Here is a 16449-nt window from a genome sequence, read left to right on the forward strand (position 1 = left end):
GGGTGAGACAATAACAGTTGTTATAATTCACACCAGCACAGTCAGAAACCAACTATTCCCTGATTACAGAACACTATTAGCATTTCTTGGCCTGTGTACCTGAACAGGGACATGTGTGTTAAAGGGGACATGTGCGTTAAAAGGGACATGTATTAAAAAGGACATGTGTTAAAGGGGATGTGTTAAAAGGGACATGTGTGCCTGAACAGGGGCATGTGTGTTAAAAGGGACATGTGTTAAAGGGGACATGTGTGTTAAATCTACGAAATGCACGTAATAAACAACAGGATTATGAAAGTTTCTTTTGAAGTCCAAACCATCTGGTTTAGACCAAAAAGTGCCAAGGTGAGACTGCAGTGATGGAGCATTTAATGGGCATTTATATTGCCCGTTTCATCCCCCTGAGTGACTTTACCTGTGAAGAAAGGGAAATTCCCTTCAGCCACCAAAGCTTTTCACAATATCATGACCTTTTTCTCTCTCTTTTTTTTTTTTTTTTTAAAAACCCCTCCATTTCCAAGTGTTCCATTGTTTGACTGGAATGGAAATTATCTTCAAGCCTAAGTGGAGGCATCCTGCTCCTCTTGGCAAACTGCTCACGTGGCTGCTTCCTAAGGCTGTGCAGGGTTTCTAAAATTAGTGTTCCCCACCGGATCCGCGGTGATTAGGGTCTGTTAATAGGTGACGGTGACTAAGGAGGTGTCACCCTTTAATCCCACGGAGAAATGCCACAATGGGAGGAGGTGCCTGGCGATTGGCGTTTCTGTGGTGCAGATTTCCTGTGTGACACCTTTGGCTGCCCAAATGTGAAAATCCGGGCACAGGGGACAGAGGGGACGTTGTGGTGGTGGCAGATGCTCAGGTGAAGCCACAGCTGGAGCATTCTCCAGCTGGCAGCTCCAGCAAAGCCTTGGCCAATGTCCCCCATTGAAAAGCTGTTCCAGTTGCTGCAAAGGTCATGCATTAAATTACTGTGTAACTGCAGCTTATCTCTAATTAAAATTAAAAAAAAAAAAAGCCAAATCTCCCTGCTTTTCCCCCAGGCTGACTTGAGACAACTGGCTTGGAATAGGAGAATGACAGACAGCTCATGCCAGATGAATGTTAAATGATAAATGATAAATGATTTCCCTGTTTCCTCTGGAGGTTGATGTTCCCCCCCTCAGGCAGCAGCTCCCAGCACTGCTTCAGCTCCTCTCATTCATTCTCATTCTCAGGCATTGCAGAATTCACCAGAGCTGAGCAGAAATCAGTTTCCAGAGCAAACATGGGATATTCCTTTGCTTTCCTGCATGCCCCAGACGTTCAAAACCAATGACCCAAATGCTAAAGGGAAAAAAAATAAAAGAAAAGAAAAAGGAAAAGTAAGAAAAACAAAAAATAAAGAATATATATATTTAAAATAAATTTGAGCAGAAATCATTTTCCAGAGCAAACATGGGATATTCCTTTGCTTTTCTGCAAGCCCCAGACATTCAAAACCAATGACCCAAATGCTAAAGGAAAAAGAAAAAAAGGAAAAGGAAGAAAAAGGAAAAAAGAAGGAAGATGTATATTTAAAATAAATGTTCAGTGGTTCTTTGCAAGGCCATGGGGCTGGTGCAGGGACAGGCACTCACATCCCCCTGTGGAATCAAATCTCTTGCCTTGTTTTTAGGATAGAATTTTTTTTTCCAGGTTGGTGACCGCTCTGGAATTTTGGGCAGTGTAGAAAGTAAATGTGAGGCTGTTTGTCTGGCAGTTAAAAATTAAAAGGCTCAGGTGGGCCATTAAAGTGGCAGCAGGTTGGTCACTGCAGTCAGGAGGGTTTGGAGGAGTTGGGGCTTGCAGGAGTGATGGTCACAAATTTGGGATAACTGGAGCTGCCTGTGCCAAACGTGCCCTTCTGCAGCTGGGGGTGAGCAGGGCCCTGTGCCTGAAGGGGTTAAAGCTGCTCTGTGCAGATCACCCGGGCACGAATGGGTTAATGTCTGCCACTGGGGCAGCATCCAAGGAAAACAGGCACAGAAGAGCCTTGCTGCACCTGGGGGCAGGAGCTCAGCCCCACCTGGGACCTGGGACCTGGCCCTGCCCTGTCCAGGGGTGAGCTGGGGCCATGGTGGCACCTGGGACCTGCCCTCTCTGGGGCCATGGTGGCACCTGGGACCTGCCCTCTGCAGAGGTGATTTGGGGCTCTGATGGCACCGTGTCCCTGCCCTGTCCAGGAGTGATTTGGGGCCATGGTGGCACTGTGTCCCTTCCCTCTCTGGGGCCATGGTGGCACCGTGTCCCTGCCTCTCCAGGGCTGGATTTGGGGCTCTGGTGGCACCGTGTCCCTCCCCTCTCTGGGGCCATGGTAGCACCATGTCCCTGCCCTCTCTGGGGCCATGGTGGCACCGTGTCCCTGCACCCTCCAGGGGTGATTGGTGAACATGTGCCTGAACATGTGTGTTAGAAAGGACATGTGTATTAGAAGGAACGTGTACCTGAACAGGGACATGTGTGTTAAAAGGGACATGTGCCTGAACAGGGGCCTGTGTTAAAAGGGGACATGTGTGTTAAAAAGGACATGTGTTAAAGGGGACATGTGTGCCTGAACAGGGACATGTGTTAAAGGGAACACCTGTGTTAAAAGGAATATGTGTGTTAGAGGGGACATATGTGCCTGAACAGGGACAGGTGTGTTAAAGGGGACATGTGTGTTAAAAGGGACACGTGCCTGAACAGGGACATGTGTGCCTGCAAAGGGACAGGTGTGTTGAAGGGGACACGTGTGCCTGCACAGGGACAGGTGTGTTGAAGGGGACATGTGTGCCTGCACAGGGACAGGTGTGTTGAAGGGGACATGTTCCTGCACAGGGACAGGTGTGTTGAAGGCACCTGTGCCTGGCCCGTGCCCCAGCTCTGACCGTGCTGTGATCCCTCTGCTGCAGCCCCGTCCCTCCGCGCTGTCCCCAGTGTCCCCAGCCCCGGGGCAGCCCCGGTGCCTCACGCTGTCCCTTTGTCCCTGCAGACTGCAGGTACACGTGTCACCAGGAGTGCCGCAGCCTCATCCAGCTGGATTGTCGCCGGCCAGGCCCGTGCCAGAGCCAGCTGTCCCCAGAGAGCACCCTCAGGGTGCCACCCTGCAGCCAGGTACGTGGGGAGGGGTCTCTGGGGGGCACAGCCTGGGGGTGACCTGCACAGAGCTGATCTCCTGCTCACAAGGGGAGAGAGGGCTCCGGAGTGTCACTGAGGTGTCACCTGCAGCCCAGGAATGTCACTGAGGTGCCACCTGCTGCCCATGAGTGTCACTGTGTTGTCACCTGCAGTCCAGCAGTGCCACTGAGGTGTCACCTGCTGCCTGTGAGTGTCACCAAGGTGCCACCTGCTGCCCAGCAGTGTCACCGAGGTGTCACCTGCAGCCCAGGAATGTCACTGAGGTGCCACCTGCTGCCCATGAGTGTCACTGAGGTGTCACCTGCTGCCCATGAGTGTCACTGGGGTGTCACCTGCTGCCCAGCAGTGTCACCAAGGTGTCACCTGGTACCTGTTGCCAATTCCCCGAATTCTGGGTCTCAGGCTGGGAGGCCCTCCTGGAGCAGTTTTGTCTCAGGAAGGAGAGATCCACTGGATTTTTTTGCTCTTCAGGTTCTTGTTTATTATTATCTTACCCAGAGTTTTGCACGCTGCCCACACCAGGCTCAGCAGGCTGGAAAAGCACCACAAAAATGGCCAACAGTCTCTTGTTCCAAGGTCTTTAAAACTAAACTATCCAGTTAAGAACTGACACCTGGATTATTTCCCTTTTAACCCAATAACTGGCCCTAAAGAGCCCACAATGTGGATTTTTCTACCCAATTACAAAATGCCACCCAAACCCATGAGGAAGAAGGAAGAAGAAGAAACCCAGGACAACACCCTGTGCCCTCCATCTTGCTTCCATCCACAACATACTAAAAATTCCAAAACCTCAATTTCTCACCAAGTGATACACCTATTATATTGATTATAATTATGATACTATATTACATTAAAGAATATAATATCATATTAAAGAATACTAAACTAAATTCTATTAAACGAAACTATACTAAACTATATGATATTAAAGAATACTAAACTATACTAAAGAATACAGAAAGGATACTTACAGAATGCTAGAAAGATAATAATGAAAACTTGTGACTCCTTCCAGAGCCTCAACACAGCTTGACCATAATTGGCCAATAAATCTAAACAATTCACATGAATCCAATGAAACAATCACCTGTGGGTAAACAAAGTCCAAATACATTCCAAAGGAGCAAAACACAGGAGAAGCAAATCAGATAATTATTGTTTTCCTTTTTCTCTGAAGCTTCCCAGGAGGAGAATCCTGGGCAAAGGGATTTTCCCAGAAAACATGACAGTGACACCAGTGCCTGTGAGAGAGGATTGATACTGGGCTGGGGCCGGATTGTTCCATCACAGGGTGCACACATCAGCACCAGAAATGCATTTCCCAGGGCAGGAGCATGGATCTCCAAGGGATGCTGGCTGCCAGCCTTGTTTTGAGAGTTTCAGTAGTCCTGGGGGATGGAGACTCTTCAATCCCTGTTAGGACGTGCACTAATCCCAGGCTTACTCCGGAAGGCTCAGCTTGGCTTTAATCCTGCAGTGTCTGGGGCTGCTGCGTGGGTGGCACAGGCTGCAGGGCCAGGGAGGCTCTCACCAGGGAGGACGAGAGGGGAGAAGCTTCAGGAGACCTGCCTGGAGTGGATGTGGCTGGCATGGAGCCCTTGCAGGCTCTGTGTGCCTTTGGGAAGTGTTTGGAGCAGCTCTGAAGGGATATAGTGGGGTCACCAAGGGTTCAGAACAGGAGTGGATGTGGCTGTTCGTGACCTGGCTGGAGTCACCATGCCTCCAAGGGTTCAAAACAAGCGTGGATGTGGCTCTTTGTGACCTGGCTGGAGTCACCATGCCTCCAAGGGTTCAAAACAAGAGTGGATGTGGCTCTTTGTGACCTGGCTGGAGTCACCATGCCTCCAAGGGTTCAGAACAGGGGTGGATGTGGCTCTTTGTGACCTGGCTGGAGTCACCATGCCTCCAAGGGTTCAGAACAGGAGTGGATGTGGCTCTTTGTGACCTGGCTGGAGTCACCATGCCTCCAAGGGTTCAGAACAGGAGTGGATGTGGCTCTTTGTGACCTGGCTGGAGTCACCATGCCTCCAAGGGTTCAGAACAGGGGTGGATGTGGCTCTTTGTGACCTGGCTGGAGTCACCATGCCTCCAAGGGTTCAGAACAGGAGTGGATGTGGCTCTTTGTGACCTGGCTGGAGTCACCATGCCTCCAAGGGTTCAAAACAAGAGTGGATGTGGCTCTTTGTGACCTGGCTGGAGTCACCATGCCTTCAAGGGTTCAAAACAAGAGTGGCTGTGGCTCTTTGTGACCTGGCTGGAGTCACCATGCCTCCAAGGGTTCAGAACAGGAGTGGATGTGGCTCTTTGTGACCTGGCTTGGTGGCTGTGGTGGGATCCAGTCAAAGGGCTATTCCAGCCTTGATGAAGGTGTTCTCCTTCTCCTTCTTCTTCATCTCTTGATGAAGGTGTTCCGTGGTTCTGTGTTCTCTCCCCCATTACAACCCCCTGTTTATGCCCCTTTCTGTGGAGGACCCTGATGTGCTCGTGCAGAAATTGAGACAGAAATTTGCAAAAATTTCATTTTTGGTTGTTTTTCTATGTAGAGCTGAGCATCTTCAAAGAGTTTTCCTTTCTTTAAACTGTACTGTCATATGAGTAGCCCCACTTCTGACACAGTATATTTTTCTGTATCAAGAGGACATTTTGACAAATTCCAGGTTTTAAACATGGATTTGTTCATATGTGTAACCCTGCTAGCACTTTTAAAATCTTCAGGATAAAATTTAGAGCCCTTTTGCGCAGAAGAGAAGGAAAAGGTTGGAAAAGATGCAAGTCTAAGGATACCAATTTCAGCCTTGTTTCAATTCTTAATTTTTTTCAATTCTTATTTATTATCTTATCTCAAGTATTTCAATTCTTTATTTTTTTTCTGCATGTGTGCAGAAATGGAGATGGAAATTTGCACTTTTCCAAAGGCAATGTAGGGTTTCTGTTTGGTGTGTGGGGTTTGGTTTTCATCCATCCTTTGCTGGGCAGCTGCTGCTCAGAATAAAATGATCAGGAGGGATCTGAAGTGGGATGGGATTGATATTCCTGAATTATGCATCACAAATGGCTCAGAGTGGGTTCTCCACTCCAGGTGTCTGAAGTTTAAATTTGTGTGTGGTTCCACCTCCTTTGGATGTCACTGGGTGACATCCAAGGCCCCAGCAGTGCTGGGCTCTTGGAGAAATGAGAGAGGCTCGTTTCACCTTCAGGGCCATCAGCCCAGCCAGGGTTATTGATGGCCCTAATCACAAACAGGGAGCCTGTGCTTTGTGGCCATCCATCACCCTGCCAGTGTCACCCTGGGGAGGGGCAGCCATCCTGGGCCAAGGAAACAAAAGTGTCCCTGCAATTCCAGCAGCAGCAGCAGACAGAAATCCATCAGCCCATCCCCAAGGCCTGCCCGGGGATTGCACCTCGGAATCCTCAGGGCATCCTGGGCTCCCTGGGCTGTGGGGGCTGATTTGAGGGTTAATGAGGGTAAATGGCTGCAGTAAAACTCCATCATTCATTATGGATAATCAGGCAAAAATCATTGCCAGCTTTGCTTGATCTGAGCAGGCAGCCACGTTCCTGGAGGGTTTCTGTTGGTCAGGCAGGTTTTGCTGCTGGAAAAGAGGAGGATGGAAGGAAAATAATGTCAATATTCCAGTAGGAGACTAACAGGATACCTGATTACACTGGCAGGAGGGGAAGAGGCCTGAAAACACATTAAAAAAATTAAATAGCTGGCATAATTGGAAGTCATTAAATCATATTATCAAAATTAAGCAAAGTGGAAGCATCAGAGAAATAACTATTTTAATATCACCTATTTAAAGACTGTTACCAGGTAATACTAGGCATTAATAATTTGGGCTTCGATCCAGTTCAGTATTTAGGAGTGTTTTACATTTGGGTCCCAGATCAGCCTCCCAGGAGCACCAGGGTCTGCTGAAGTGCCTAAATCCTCTGCTGGTCTCCTCCCAGGAGCACCAGGGTCTGCTCTGTGGGTCTGGGGGGGCTGATGTGCAGGGAACCATTGCACGGAGCTGCTGCTGAGCAAAGGGGCCAAAGGCATTGGGTTTATTTGGCTTTGTTGTATTTTTGATGGAGCTGATGTCCCAGGCTGGGGGACTGCAGGGAATAAATGAGGGATTCTTGGAGAATCCAGAGGTTGCACCCTGGTTCCACTGGGAAACTTTTGAGCTGAGGCTTCGTGGAAGACCCCAGTGCTGCTGCTCCCAAGCCTCACTTTCTGCTGGTGTTGCACACGCTCAATTTAAGCCTCTTTCTCCTCTAAATTTATCCCTGTGGAGCAGAGGGGGCTGTGCTGCTGCAGGGACGAGCTGCTGCCATAAGAACGGGGCTTATTTATTCCCTCTGTAAATCAGGCACTTGGATCCCTGCCTTCCTCTCTCTGGGATGCAGATGTTGCCAGTCTTTCCATCCCCATTGGCATTCAGGGGATGCTGCTGTGGTGGGCATGGAGCTCTCCAAGCTTTGGAGCAATTGAAGTTCTTCAGCAGATGCAGCTGGAAGGGTTTGGAGCAACATCTGCAATGTGTCAGGAGGAGAGGTTTTGGTGCTGGGTGGGAAGCCAAAACCTTGCTCCTCCAGGGCTGCAAGACCTTCCCACAAGCCAGGGGGAGGTCTTGGAGCCCTGGAGGAGCAAGATGAGATGAGATATTGGGTAGAAATTCCTCCCAGTGAGGGTGGGCAGGCCCTGGCACAGGGTGAGAGCAGCTCTGGCTGCCCTGGATCCCTGGCAGTGCCCTTGGCCAGGCTGGGCAGGGCTGGGAGCACCTGGGACAGTGGAAGGTGTCCCTGCCACGGATCCTGTGGGGAGCAGAGTCCTTCCCCTGTGATTTCCCCCAAGCAGGAAGGGTCACAGCTGCTGTAAAAGCAGCACCCAGGAGCTGAAGCTTTTTCCTGGCCTGCAGTCAGAGCTGCCTCAAGATGGGTGTTGAAATTGCTCCTGCTGCTCTGAAATCAGCTGCAGGATGGAGCCCTGGAGGAGCAGGATGAGATGAGATACTGGGGAGGAATTCCTCCCTGTGAGGGTGGGCAGGCCCTGGCACAGCTGTGGCTGCCCCTGGATCCCTGGCAGTGCCCAAGGCCAGGCTGGGCAGGGCTGGGAGCCCCTGGCACAGTGGAAGGTGTCCCTGTGGGGAGCAGAGCCCTTTTCCTGCCCGGCCCCACAAACCTCAGTGATCTCCACCAAGCAGGAAGGTCACAGCTTCACCCCGGGGCTGAAGCTTCTTCCTGGGCTGCAGTCAAAGCTGTCTCAAGCTGGGTGCTGAAATTCCTCCTGCTGCTCTGAAACCCGCTGCAGGATGGACAGACACCCGCTTCTGATGGTCCTGGCACCCCGAGGGGGTCTGAGCTGCATCCCCACCACCCCAATTCCCTCGGCTGGAGCCTCGGCAGCTCCCAGGGATGCTGTGGCAGGCACAGAGCCCCCCACAGCTCTCCGTGCCTCCGCGTTTTCCCTCTCCACGGTGCTGCCAGAGCTCCCAGGCGAGCCGGGGCCAAAATTACGAGCGGGGCCACGAATTCTGCAAGAGGAAGTGGCCGGGCTGCGGCAGTGAGAGGCGAGGGCAGGAAGGGGAGGCGATGCTGCCGCTGCTGCCGGTGCTGCGCGGGCACCCCGGGAGCGGCGAGAGGAGCGAACCGAACCGAACCGAACCGAAGCGAGCCGGGAGCGGAGCGGAGCGAAGCGAAGCGGGAGCTCTGCCCCTTCCATGCTGCGCAGGGAGGCGGGTGCAGGAGGCGAGGCGAGGCGAGGGAAGGGTTCCCCGGCGAGCAGCAATAGCTGGGCAGGATGAGCAGAAGGAGCTGCCGCAGATGAGCGGCGAGCCGGGGACGTGAGCGCGGGGCTCGCCTCGGTCCCCCCGAGCCCGCCCGGCTCCCATGACCATGAGCAGCGGCTACTGCAGCTTGGATGAAGACCTCGAGGATTGCTTTTTCACGGCCAAAACCTCCTTCTTCCGCAGCGCGCACAGCAAGGTCCCTGCCAAGGTAACGCGGGGATGCCGGGGATGCCGCACCACAAATGAGCTGGGACGGGGGTCAGGGCAGAACTGCCGGCCACGAGGGGGTCCTGCCCTCTCCTCTGAGGGGTCTGCACGCTGCGGGGTTTTTTCAGCCTTTTCCAAGCCGGGTTTCCCCGTTTTCCGGGGATCCACGCTGTTCTCGGGGTGTTTTTTCATCTTTTTTAGGGTCAGGCTCCCCGGCGGGGATCTGTGGTTTGGCCTCGCAGAATCTGCACCGAGGGTGAAAATTGCACCTGTGGGGCGGATAGGAAAGTTCAGGGCAGGATTAGTCTGGGAGCTGATCAGCACGGTGGTGAATGTGGTTCTTTTCTGGGAGCTTGAGGCTACTATGTGTGCCTGCCTTGGAGAAGGACAGAGGGTTTGGCTGGGCAGTGTTGCACCCAGGATGAGATTTGTGTCTCAGCAACGTTCACAACGCTGCTTCACAGTTTTTAAATGTCTGTTTAAAAAAGAAGAAAAAAAAAATTAAAAATCCTTGCCATGAACTTTGGGGCCCCAACTAGAGCTGAGCATAAAAGGAGAAGGTGCTGCTGCAGAAGTGGGAGTTTCACACAGGAACGAGAGCCCTGCAGAGATCAAATCTGGCCCAGGGAGAAGCTTTTTCACTGAAAATCCTCCTGTAAACCACCAGCACCGACTGCTCCCGTCCAGCCTCTGCTGTTTTTGCACCTGCAGAGCTGCAACCCCCAGCAGGTGCTTTGGGGTTCCTGCAGCAGCTCCAAGGGCTCTGCTTGGGCAGGGGGAGCTGCTCTGGAGGGGGAGCTTCAGCCAGCCTGGAATTTTACTGAATTTCTCTGCAGAAATGGTTTAAGATGGGATATTCCCCGCTAGCCAGCAGCTCCCTCTCGCTATGATTAACAGACACGTACTGCTGGTTCTTAAATGTCATTTGATGATTCATTTCTGGAGGAGATGGAGGAGATTGGGGTGCTGGTGCAGCCAGAGCTGCTCTGTCTGAGCCAGGGCACTGCAGATCATCCTGGAGGAGCCCTGGAAATCAGCCTGGGCTGTTGCTGTTTGGGATTTCTCCCTCTCAGAGGAGTCGGGGGCTGCTGCAGCCCCTTTGTGCCCAGCTCCTCACCTGGATGTGAGCAGCGTGGGTGGCAGAGCTCAGGCTGCCAGAGAAGATGGAGCCTCTCAGGGGTTTGGTGGTGTGGAGAGGAAATGGTTGCTGTGCATGAAGAAAACAACCCCACACTGAGCTGAGCCCAACTGGTGTTGTGTAATGGGGCTGTGTGAGGAGGTGGATTCTCACAGAGGTGGAAACCACGCTCAGGCCTTGGTGGAGGATGATTCTGGGGGGGTTCATGGCTTGTTTGGGGTTGGTGGTGGTGCAGGTTCTGCAGGAGGAAGAGGTGGTGGTGGTTGATGTCTCTCTCGGGTGTTGATTCACTCCCTGCCCTCTCTTTTCAACTTGGCACCTTATTAAAGTGGTAATTATTGAATGTGGAGCATTTCCACCCCTGCAAGAGCTGTGTGTGACAACAGCTCTGCCTTTCACCACCTGCTCCTGGCCACGGGGTGGAATCATCAGCTGAGAGCCAGAGTGAGTTTTCCTGGTGGATGTGTTTGGGAATGGTGCTGATTGTCCAGCCTGGGTGCCAGGAGTGATTGCTGAGCCCAGGGCAGGGCTGGCAGCGGGGCGGGAGGAAGAGAAATCTGGATAATTTAGGGATAAATGTCCTGAAAGACACAGGAAACATCTCTGGGGAGGAAATGAGGTGTGGGTGGGTAGGAGGGGACATCAAGCCACTTAAGGGAGTGGGATTTGATCTGTAGGATTACAGAAACCATTTTTCTGATTGAAACAACTGTATTAGTCTGAAGAGCCTCTTTTTAGGAGTGCTGTAATTCCTTTTTATTTTCAGAACCATCAGCGAAATCACTCTTCATTAGCAGAGAGCTGGTTTAGATCTCAGATGTGACCCCATCCCTGCAGATCCATTACTTTGCATTTTTGGGCCTCTCCAGCTGAATGGCTTCAGTGGCTTCTGCCTGAAGCCTGATTGCCTAAAACTCTGCAAAATTCCTCCTGGAGTTCTGCATCAGTGGCTGATGAGAGAGAGGGAAGGGGGCCAAGGGAATGAGAAGCACAGGAGGGGCAGAACCCAAGCAAAGGTTGGACGAAGGGGTCTCCAAGATCCCACCCAGCCTTGCCCCACAGCCCCAGAGCTGGCTGGTGCTCGGGGCAGGTTTGTGGGGCGCAGGGAGCCAGCTGGGGCTGGCCGGGCAGCCTGGGCATGGCCAGCCTGCTGCAATGCAGAGGAGCTCCAGCCTGGAGCCCCCTGAGATGCAGCTCCTGGGAGGACCTTGTCAGCTCTCAGTGCTGAGCTGAGATGTGGCAGGAAAATCGGTTTCTAAGTGAAATCTCCATGGCAATCAAAACACTGAGCCCATCTTCACTTGCTGTAACCTCTCTGAAATGCAGCAGCCATCCCTCTCCCCTGCCTGCTGCCTTTTCCTCTGAACCCCAGAGCAAACCACAGCGCCCAAAGCAAACCACAGCACCTCATCTGAGTTTCTCAAAAGCAGGGAAATGTTGGGGGTGTTTAAGGTTTTTTGGGGATTTTTTCAGTGCAGATCTCCTGTAAGATTCTCCCCCCTGCCTGTCTGTGCTGGAGCAGTGGATCCTTTTCCAATGTAGTGCTGTGAACCCTGGGAGTGGGTGTTGGAGGGGAGGTGTTGGGTGTTGTGCAGGGCTGGAGAGCTCTGTGAGAGCAGAGATGTCCCAGCTCTGGTGACAGCCCTGTCCCCAGTGTCCCTGAGCTGCCACCACTCCCTGCTGCAGCTGGATTTGCAGATCTGAGCTCTTGGTTCTGACATTTCTGACTGAAATCTGGAGCATTCACATTCATTTCCAGCCCTTGTGCTGGGCTGTGTTTGTGTCACAGGTGATGCTGCTCTGAGCTGCAGCTCCACAGCCAGGGACACTCAGATGTGCTTCTCCAGCCTTTGCTTGATGATGTTTTAAGACAAATCTTTCCTTAATAAGCAGAAAAATTGAGGATTGATGGCCTAGCTCATAAAATCCCTTCAGAGGAGATCTCTGAACGAGGAGCCAAAGGGAGAGCTTGGCTTTGGGAATGCTCTGGTTTGTCCCAGCCTGGCTGGTGGAAAGGGGGATGGAGCTGTGCCCAAGCACACCAGGGAGGACTTGGCCACCCCTGCCTGAGATCAGACTGCCAAGAATGTGGTGATGCTGGGCCAGATCCATCCCCAGAGCTCTGCTCTGCAAATTCATTAATGAGAGAGCTGGGGAGGAGAACTGGCTGGAGGTGAAGGGCAGGGATGGTGGCTCTGGGGCTGCAGGGATGGTGGCTCTGGGGCTGCAGGGAGGAGTTCCTGGGGCTGCAGGGATGGTGTCCCTTGGGCTCCAGGGGTGGTGGCCCTGGGGCTGTAAGGAGATGGCCCTGGAGCTGCAGAGATGGTGTTCTTTGGGCTGCAGGGGTGGTGGCCCTGGAGCAGCAGGGAGGTGTCTCTTGGAGTCCAGGGATGGTATTCCTGGAGCTGCAGGGATTGTGGCCCTTGGGCTCCAAGGAGATGGCCCTGGAGGTGCAGGGATGGTGTCCCTTGGGCTCCAGGGGTGATGGCCCTGGGGCTGTAAGGAGATGGCCCTGGAGCTGCAGGGATGGTGTCCCTTGGGCTCCAGGGGTGGTGGCCCTGGGGCTGTAAGGAGATGGCCCTGGAGCTGCAGAGATGGTGTTCTTTGGGCTGCAGGGATGGTGGCCCTGGCTCCAGGGATTTGTCTGGTCCACCTTTGTCTGTCCACTCAGACTTTCTCCCTCTGCTGCTTTCCCATGCCTGGTTTGCTGGTGAAGCCCCAGTTCCTGAGCTGATGGTCCTCCAGGCTGGGACACAGCAGCTCCTGGAGTGGGGCTGTGGTGGGACAGCTCCTGGGTCCCACCTGGAGCTGTTATCCCCAAAACCAGGAGCCCAGTGTGGTACAGAGCTTCTGCCTCAGCTGCTTTTGAAAGGTTTTTAAGTTGGGAGTTGACTTGAGAAGGTGAGAGGCTGTGGGGAGGGCGCTCTTTGAATGTGGGCTGTGTTTCTCCTGGCATCCTTGTAAATGGCAACATCTGTCACAGGAGGTTTCCTTGTGGCCTCTCTTGGCTTAGAACTCCTTTGAGAGCTGTCACCATCATCTCGGTGACCCCTGGGCTGTCCATAAAAGCCTGGCAGGAGTTTACAGCTCATTAGCTGAGTGCTGGCTCGCACAGAGGGGCTGAGTGGTGAATCCTGCCCAGCCCTGGGCCATGGGCTTTGTGTGCCACGGGTCCTGTCCCGGTCCCGGGCAGCCTTTGTCCCGTGGAGCATTAGCCCAAGTGCCAGCTGCGGCTGCATCACTCCTTACAATGGGGATTTCTTACAGCTGAGCAGCAATGTGGGTTGGGGAGGGCAGGGGAGGGCACAGCGGGTCCTGTGCTGCTCTGGATCCCCTTTCCTCTGGCTGCCACACCAATGTCCTGTGCTGGTTCCTCTGGCTGCCACACCAATGTCCTGTGCTGGTTCCTTTGGGTGCCACACCAATGTCCTGTCCCTGTCCCTCTGGCTGCCACACCAATGTTCTGTCCCTGTCCCTCTGGCTGCCACACCAATGTTCTGTCCATTCTGGCTGCCCCACCAATGTCCTGTGCCTCTCTCTGCCACACCAGTGTCCTGTGCTGGTTCCTCTGGCTGCCACACCAATGTCCTGTGCTGGTTCCTTTGGGTGCCACACCAATGTCCTGTCCCTCTCTCTGCCACACCAATGTCCTGTGCTGGTTCCTCTGGCTGCCACACCAACGTCCTGTCCCTCTCTCTGCCACACCAATGTCCTGTCCCTGTCCCTCTGGCTGCCACACCAATGTCCTGTCCCTCTCTCTGCCACACCAGTGTCCTGTGCCCATTCTGGTTACCACACCAATGTCCTGTGCCCTTTCCTCTGGCTGCCACACCAATGTCCTGTCTCTGTCCCTCTGGCTGCCACACCAATGTCCTGTCCATTCTGACTGCCACACCAATGTCCTGTGCCCTTTCCTCTGGCTGCCACACCAGTGTCCTGTGCTGAGGCCACTGCCCAGGTGTCCACAAGGCTGCCTGAGCTGGCCCATCCCTGTTTTCCATGCAGGAAAGCTGCAGGCCCAGCAGGGCTGAGGTGCAGATCAGAGATGAGGTTTTTGTTACCAGCTCATTTCATCCTGCCCCTGTACAACAGGAAATGTGGCAACGGTTTATGGTTAAAGCTTCTGTTTTCTTCCTTTGGGGAGAATTGCAGATTCTGCACCAGAAACTTTGCACAACCGGAGGTTGGGGGTGATTTGTGAGGAGCAACAAGTGGCAGATCTGGCCATGCACTGCAGTGCTTCTCTTCCCAGGCTGTGGCTGCTCTTCCCAGGGCTCCTGCAGCACAGGACTGGTGCTGCTGGGCTGGTTTGGGTCTGGAAGCAGAAAAACAGAATATTTAGGTGTGCAGGACAGGGATGGATGGATGGATGATCCCTGCTTGGGGGGCTCGTGGTGTTGCCTGGCCTGAGCATCACATGAGCTGCAAGAAGAAGTGAGGGGTTGAGCCCTGGGATCCCCAGTGCCCTTAAGGGCTCCCCCATCCTTAAACAGCTCCTGGAGCTGGGGTGGCCCCACTCTGGGTCCTCTGGGACAGCTGGCTGGAGTTTGCCTTCATTTTTCTCCCATGACTTCACCGTGTGTCCCCAGGTTTCATCGGGACACTGTGACCATGGTGGGATGCATGCATGACAGAAATTACCCGAACTTTCTTTCCCTGGAGTGGGAGGGTGTGGGAGGAAGAGGAGCTGGGCAGGCTGCAGGTACCCCTGGGCTGCCCAGGGTGGGGAAGGCAGGATGGCAGAGCTGGGCAGAGCTGGAGTGCGTGGTGACATTGGTGACATGGTGTGACACCGGTGACATTGTGTGACACCAATGACGTGCTCCTGAGCCAGCCCCCTCCTGCTGGGAGTGCTTTGGGTTTGTTGGCAGCCAAAACCCTCCTCGTGTGCTGTGTGCCTGCTGTGAGGCCCTGGGACTCCTGCTGCCCCACTGTGCCGTGCCCCTCCATGGAAACCGAGCTGCTCTGAACTGCTGGCACTGTCCCTGGGCTGGGAACGTCACCAGGGGAAGGACCTGGGAGAGAAAAACTGCAATGACAGGGACAGACAGAGCTGCTGGGCTCGCTTTGGCCATGGAGGGAGGGAGGGATGGATGGATGGATGGATGGATGGATGGATGGATGGATGGATGGATGGAGGGATGGAGGGATGGAGGGATGGAGGGATGGATGGATGATGGATGGATCCATGGATGGATGATGGATGGATGGATGGATGGATGGATGGATGGATGGATGGATGGATGGATGAGGGATGAGGGATGGATGGATGAGGGATGGATGGATGAGGGATGGATGGATGGATGGATGGATGGATGGATGGATGGATGGATGGATGGATGGATGGATGGATGGATGGATCCATGGATGGATGGATCCATGGATGGAGGGATGGATGATGGATGGATCCATGGATGGATGGATGGATCCATGGATGGATGGATGGATCCATGGATGGAGGGATGGATGATGGATGGATCCATGGATGGAGGGATGGATGATGGATGGATCCATGGATGGATCCATGGATCCATGAATCCATGGATGATGGATGGATGGATGATGGATGGATGGATGGATGGATGGATGGATGGATGGATGGATGGATGGATGGATGGATGGATCCATGGATGGATCCATGGATGGATGGATCCATGGATGGATCCATGGATGGAGGGATGGATGATGGATGGATCCATGGATGGATCCATGGATCCATGAATCCATGAATCCATGGATGATGGATGGATGGATGGATCCATGGATGGATGATGGATGGATGGATGATAGATGGATCCATGGATGGATGATGGATGGACTCTCTCTGTGCCGGGTTGTGTTTGTGCCATGGGTGATGCTGTGGTGCCCTCAGCCCTGCAGCTCCAGCTCTCTCTGTGCAGGAGGGGACAGTCCCAGGGTCCCCTGCCCGCCCTCCCTGCGTGTTTGGTGAGGGGCAGCACAGCTGTGCCTGTCTCAGTGCTGTGACACGGGTGACATGAGGAAGTGCAGGCTTTCTGAGAGTTCATCTTCTGTTAACTTATAGGGAAGGGGTGTGGGGTTTTTGTTGCTTTTCTTTTTTTTTTTTTTTTTTTTTCTTTTCCATCACGCTACTTTCAAAATCTCAACCCTCAGCATGGTTTCTGAAGATGATTTTTAAAGACTCCCCTGCCAGCCCAGCACCTGTGA

At 53.3% G+C, this 16449-nt stretch overlaps 1 protein-coding gene across 2 annotated transcripts in view; it reads left to right on the forward strand.

The window, feature by feature from the left end:
* Positions 1–16449, forward strand: part of RASSF5 (Ras association domain family member 5) — a 32936-nt gene that overhangs the window by 8259 nt on the left and 8228 nt on the right. The window contains exon 2 of one of the 2 annotated variants that reach the window (XM_066565459.1): positions 2993–3114. In XM_066565459.1, the coding sequence (XP_066421556.1) occupies positions 2993–3114 (122 nt within the window). Of the gene's footprint in view, positions 1–2992; positions 3115–8750; positions 9127–16449 lie in introns of those variants that run through there. The other variant, XM_066565460.1, reaches the window with a different exon arrangement.

Source organism: Molothrus aeneus, chromosome 24 (genome assembly GCF_037042795.1).
Source record: "Molothrus aeneus isolate 106 chromosome 24, BPBGC_Maene_1.0, whole genome shotgun sequence".
NCBI lineage: Eukaryota > Metazoa > Chordata > Aves > Passeriformes > Icteridae > Molothrus > Molothrus aeneus.